The following is a 6,659-nucleotide window of genomic DNA, read 5'->3' as shown; positions in this document are numbered from 1 at the left end:
ACACACGCACACACACACACACCACACACACACGCACACACACACACCACACACACCACACACACACACACATGCACACGCACATGCACACACACACACACACCACACACACACACTCACACACACTAGTCCACCAATTCATGCACACACACAGGTACACATACACACAGGTACACCTGCGCACACACAGACACACACACACAGAGAAACACACAGATACACACACTCACACAGACACATGCACGCACACAGTCCATATAAATAAGTACTTATAAAAAGTAAGTAAACGATCGGCTGCTGCCCTCTGAAGAGCCGTACCAGAGTTTCTGTGCTCTCAGACTTCAGATTCAGCTACTCACTCACAGTGCTGGCTTTCAGACTACTCGGGGGCAGGGGTGGGGGTAGGGGTGGGGGGATAGTCACACACAGGGCAGGACACAGCAGTGACTTAGGGGACCTGAGAAGTTGTGATCCATGCCTTTCAACTTCGGCTCTAGTGACGTCGTGCGACTTGAAAAGCCTGACTTGGAGGAACAGAGAATCCAGCTCATCGTGAGGATCAACAGCGATAAAAACCAGCTGAAATCTATTGAAGACAAAATCCTGAAACTGCTCTTTACGTCTGAAGGGAATATTCTGGATAACGAAGAACTTATTGATACACTCCAGGACTCAAAGGCAAGTGGCATAGCCTTAGTGCTTACAGAGAGCATGTTTATCAATTCATGACAGTATAGGCCTGTCCCAGCACTCAAGAAGCTGAAGCAGGAGGGAAAAAAAAGGCATGTTAACCTGGACTATGGCAAATTCCAGAGGAGCATAGGTTATGTAGAGAAACTCAGTCTGAAAACAAGAAATGTGTGTGGCTTTAAAAGTCATAGTTTGGGGACTGGATGACACCCTGATGGCTCTGTGGTTAAGAGCACTGGCTGCTCTTCCAAAGGACCCACATGGTGACTAATAACCATCTGTAACTGCTGTTCCAGAAGATCCAGCACCCTCTTCTGGCATCTGCCAGCACTGCACACAGGTGGTGCACAGGCATACATGCAGGCAAAACACCCGTGTGCATAAAATAAAAAATTTAACAAGTCATAGCTTCAGGATCTGAGGGTTCTATATGGGCTTTGAAGCAAGAGTGGGCCACCTATAAGTCGCCAAGGACACACATAGGCTATTAGGCCTCGTCATCAACAAAAAAAGAGCACAAAAACTGTACAACACTGACTGTCTAGTCTATTCAACATTTAAACAAAAGCTGTGAAGAAGGACAAGATACAAGTGGAAAGCTATTGTCACCTCCTCCAGGAAGTCTGCCTGGTGGTTCCAAGTAGAATCAATCTCCTCCTCCTCCTCCTCTCTTCCTCCTCTTCCTCTTCTCCCTCCTCTCCCTCCTCTCCCTCCTCTCCCTCCTCTCCCTCCTCTCCCTCCTCCCAAGCCTATGTCACAGCCCCTGTTACTGCTTACCTCAGGCCAGAGCTGAAGGGTGCATGTCTTACCCTTCATTAGGGAGGTGAGTCCAGTGCAGTGGGGATCTGTGAGTAGCTCATCCTCTCTCTTCTCTAAGCATTAGGCATGGTGGTCACACCCCAGTGGTGTCAGTAGAAACCTGTGGATGGCACCGTGAGGTTTCACATTAAGTGTGTGATCCTGGAGCGATTTATCTCATAAGCTTAAAGCATGGTTTCAGAAGTATGTCCAAGGAGCACAGTCCATAACGTGATTCTCATTGATTCAGACAGGCAGAGTGCTTTACCGGAAGGGAAAAAGAAAAAAAAAAATGTCCTTTGAGCCTTTGACTAGACAAGAGCCTGTGTCATGGTCTTTATATTTGGTTGATATTAAAAATTACATACTGGCCTGAGGATGCAGTCCGGTGGTGAGCACCGAATCTCTGCACTCTGAACACTCAACCTCTGCGCCCCACCCCAGGCCTTCTCTTGACTACTGACACTGTCCACCATCCTTCCCAGTCTCCTAACGGCGAGGAGGAGCCCGAGTCGGCTTGGTCAGAAGAATGTCATCGATCCAGAGCCCCTTTCACCGCCCCTTCACCTCAGTGCCCAATTACAATCGAGAACTCACTCCATCTGTATTTCTTTTCTTGACTGGGCTGGATGCACCCCAGATCCCCAGTTTTTCAGAGGCAGATCCCTAAGAACATGTTGTGTATTTATTCAGATTACTTCGGGCGCCATTAAAACCAGGCTGAAGGAAGCAGAGTCCACCGAGCTGATGATCAACATAGCTCGGGAGAGGTACCGCCCGGTGGCCACTCAGGGCTCCGTGATGTACTTCGTCATAGCCAGCCTCTCGGAAATCGACCCCATGTATCAGTATTCACTGAAGTATTTTAAGCAGGTAACTTACTGTCGTGACTTCCCTTTGAACCCTGCTGGGTTATTTCATGCCATGAGTGGAGTTTGGGGGGGTAAAATCCTCCAGGACCTCGAATGCGGGCAGGCAGAGTTCAAGAGCGGCCCTATCTACAGATCACCTAAGGAGTCCCGTGCTCACTGTGTGCGAAACCTGTGGAGGAAGGGCAGGGCTGAGTTTGGCAAGGCTCATTTTCTCTCTGCTCCTCAACCAGTGAAACAGAAAGGAAGTGCTTTCCCTCTGATCTGCCTGCCTTTTGTTATAAGATGCCTTTTAAGGCAACACTTCTCAACCTGTGGGTTGCAACCCCTTTGGGGACTGAACAGCCCTTTCACAGGAGTCGAGTATCAGATATCCTGCATATCAGACATTTACATTGCATTTCATAACAATAGCAAAACTACAGCAACGAAAATAATTTTATGATTGGAGGGTCACCACAACATGAGGGACTGTATTAAAGGGTCGCAGCATTAGGAAGATTGAAACCCACTTTAGGGCTTAGGGAGATGGGGCAATAGTTAAAGTGTTTTCTGCTCAAGAATGAAGACTAGAGCAAGTGCCAGGTGGACAGAGCCAGTGGATGCCCAGAGCAACCTGGCTAGCAACATTAGCTACACAGATGAGCACTGGGTTTGATGGAGAGATCCCATCTGAAGAAGTAAGACAGAAGAGTGAAGATGAGTCCCTATATCAACATCAGGTCTCCTCTTCCATGTTCACATGTATGCAAAGAATGCATAAATACCCACATGCATAAACATCACACACACACACACACACACACACACACACACACAAGAATCTCTCTGTACTTTACACTGGCTGTTTCTGCTCTGCAGTTGGCTTGGTAGTGTGGCACCAGCCTTAGCCGAGCTGGTTCCTGCGTCTGCCCCAAGCCCTTCCCAGAACGTCTTCCCTGACTGTGGCTGAGGCCTCTCTTTCCAACACTTCCTTTCGGTTTCACTGTCTGACTGTGAGGCATCCCAGTTTTATCTCAGCCTCTCTTGCCTCACGTTCACACCTCTCTCCTCAGGAAGACTTGATGTCTCACCTTCTTTACAGCCATGCTCAGTCTCCACCAAGAACTCAGAGTATCTATTCTGAGTCCTGAAGCTCCTGCAAGCTCTGGTGGGATCACTGAAGACTTCAGGGAGATAGAACGCTCACCCTATGGGTGCCTCGCCAGCCCAAACTTCCGCCTCCCTGATCTTCCTGTCATGTCTGTGTCGATAATTTTTAATTTTAGCTAAAAAAAAAAAATTTTTAAGTATTAGGTGAAATATGTGCAGTCTGCAGTCTATCTATGTACAAAAGCTTGGAAGGAAAAAGGCAAAGACAGTAAGAAAAAAAGAAAAATGTTATAATGCCCCTAGGTCCCCTACACATGTAGCAGATGTGTACCTCAGTCTTTATGTGGGTTCTCCAACAACAGGAGGGGGGCTGTCCCTAAAGCTGTTCCCTGTCTGTGGAATATGCTCCCCTAATAGGGCTGCCCTGTCAGGTCTCAGGCGAGAGAAAATGGGCCTAGCCTGCAGCAACTTGATGTGTCATGGGGGATGGGGGTGGGGGTGCCACCCTCTTAGAGGAGAAGGGGAGGGAGGACTGGAGAGGGACTAGGTGAGCGGGGCACCAGAAGGAGAGGGGAGCAATCCGGATGTAAAGTGAATACATAATTTAAAAAAAAGAAAAAAGAAAAAAGAAATACTATTGTGCATAACAAGTTAAGGTCTATAATATGTTAAGGGATTCTTACAGATAGTAAAAAGATTACTATAGAGAGGCAACCTAGTGTACCCATAGTCTCCCAGTGTCTTTTGTTTTTATAGCCACAGCAGTTAAACACTATTCATCTCAGCAGGAGTCCACCAGGAGAGTACAACTTTGTTACTTACAGGTTTCAGGGATTCTTAGATAGACTTGGCCATCCCACCTGTCCTACTCTGTGCTCTCGAGTACAGTAACCACCCCTCCCATCTCCTTCCCCGCCCTTTCCCAGCACTCAGAGCGTGTACCGTCCCCTTTCTATGCAGAGTAATTTAGCTCAATGCCACTTTTCTAATCCTCCATGTTCCCACCCATGGCATTGCAACAAAGGCCTCCTCCTCCTCCTCTGTGGCTCACAGTTGGAGAACTACAAATACGCCTGACTCCTCGGGACACACTGGCGACTGGTCACACTCCTGCCCAGACTCACTGATTCCTTTGGGCCAATAGCACTCTCTCCAGTATCTACAGCACTGTGACTTCCAGCCACAAGGCCACCTCCTCCAGGAAGGTCTGCTTGCTGTGCAAGCCCTGATGACTGCTCCCACGGTCAGGTTGCCGACCACTCTAAGAAGTGGATCTAGTGTCTCAGGGAAATAAGTACACAATCCAAAGCTTGAGCCAGGCAAAGGTTTGCATCAGAAGAGTGCATAGTTGGGCCCAGTCAAGCGGGCAAGCACACAGGCAGGAATCCCACTGGGATTTAATCCCTGACTCAAAGGGGACAGTTCTCGCTCTGAGCTGTCCCTTCTCACTCCGTTGGCTAATTTAAAGTGTCCCCTGTGAGAAACAGAATGCAATTTGGAGCAGGAAGTGCAACCTTGAGCACGTATTTTGACTTCAATAAGGGCTAACTCTGGAAGAATTTAAATTTCTTCCCAGAAGATTCTTTACAAGCTTTTTGTTTTTGTTTTTTTTTGTTTGTTTTTTAAAGAAATTTTAATTTATTCTTTAGTAGGAAAAAAAAGCAGTATATTTTGTTTATAATCCCTCCCCCTTTTGCAATACATTTTTTTATTTTCTTCAAATTATCATTGTCTGGCTTTCCTGGCTTACGGTATTCATGGGGACACACGGTAAGATGTGGGAAGTCTCTTACTGCTGTTGCAGACAGTGGCCCGGCCTAACCCCCATGCATATAGGCTCACACAGCATCCAACTGAGCTCACAGTCAGTGGCTATCTTGCTACAAGAAAATGGGGTGGGTATCAAGAGGGTATCTCCCCGCAGGAAAGGTACAGAGAACCCAGGTGGAAGGACCCCAAGTGGCATGAACGGCCCTCATGCTGTGGTCTAGCAAGTTGCTCAGGATAGTCCAGACTTGAGGGAAGCCGGTGCCACCCTGATGCCAGATGGGCAGGGAGCCAGTGGTACCAGCAGTTACTCCTCTCACCTGACGCCTCCTGTGCCACTAAGCCTGCCTTGCCTCGGGCGAAGGGCATCCTCTCTAGCCACAGTCTGACCACCCAGAGGCCTGCTAAAGCTCTCTGTCCCCTGCCCTCTGTGGTGCTCTGCACTTCATGGTTTTTGACTGAAGAGACTGTTTGCATCTTATCCGTAGCAGTCAAACAATTCCCACGAAAGCGGGAATGCCTGGACAAGGGTTATGAACATGAGCTAGACTGGTCTGAATGGCCACTGTCACTCCCACCAGGGCCCCCCAGCAGTTGGAATTGCAGGAGAGAAGGCTACCCCATTGGAAACTCACATGTCCTGTGTTGAGAAGACTTAACTGAGAGATGAAAACAAGCGAGAGCCTGTTGCTTAGAGGGCCTGGGTTCTCTCTCTGAGGTGCACTTGCCTAAGCCTCCTTTAAGAGTCTTGTTACCCCTCAATTCCTGCAGCACAGATTTGGGCTCTCCCATCTCAGGTCCCTTCTGGTTGTTGTTGTTGTTGTTGCTGCTGCTGCTGCTGTTGCTGTTGTTGTTGTTAGCAGATACAAAGTCAAGCAAGGATTTTTAACTTCTTGAATACCACCTAAATGACTCGGACTATACCTTCTTATCCCTGTTGCTTGGGAATTCATGCTTTTCAAAGGCTAAAACCTCCTTCCAGAAATAACTATATGAGCGCTGGAAAGATGGTTCAGCAGTCAAGAGGACTTGCTGTGCTGGCATTCACAGGCAACTCGCAGCTGTCCATAACTCCAGTTCCAAGGATACAGTGCCCACTCCTGGCCTCCACAGGCTCCAGGCATGTTTACGGGGCACACAGAACATGCAGGCATACATAAATTTAAAATGCACACATGTATACATACGGACAGATGTGGAGCTGGAGAGATGGCTCAGTGGTTAAGAGCACTTCCTGCTCTTCTAGAGGACCCAAGTTCAGCACCCAGAATCTGACACCTTCTTCTGACCTCTGTGGGGAAAGAAAAAGATACACATCCATACATAAAAGCAATAAAAAGTAAATAAAAGAAAGGAATGTGAGGATGCTCTAAAAATACCTGAGCTGAGGCAGAGAGGGAGGGGGAGAGGGAGAGGGGGAAAGGGAGAGGGGGAGAGGTAGGG

General features: G+C 48.1%; 1 protein-coding gene across 1 annotated transcript in view; it reads left to right on the top strand.

The window, feature by feature from the left end:
- Positions 1-6,659, top strand: part of Dnah6 (dynein axonemal heavy chain 6) — a 195,435-nt gene that overhangs the window by 134,297 nt on the left and 54,479 nt on the right. Inside the window, exons 59-60 of the mRNA XM_021190740.2 lie at positions 498-678; positions 2,182-2,361. Of these exons, the coding sequence (XP_021046399.1) occupies positions 498-678; positions 2,182-2,361 (361 nt within the window). The remainder of the gene's footprint in view (positions 1-497; positions 679-2,181; positions 2,362-6,659) is intronic.

This window comes from Mus pahari, chromosome 2 (genome assembly GCF_900095145.1).
Source record: "Mus pahari chromosome 2, PAHARI_EIJ_v1.1, whole genome shotgun sequence".
NCBI classification, from domain to species: Eukaryota; Metazoa; Chordata; class Mammalia; order Rodentia; family Muridae; genus Mus; species Mus pahari.
This window is presented reverse-complemented; position numbering and strand designations above follow the sequence as displayed.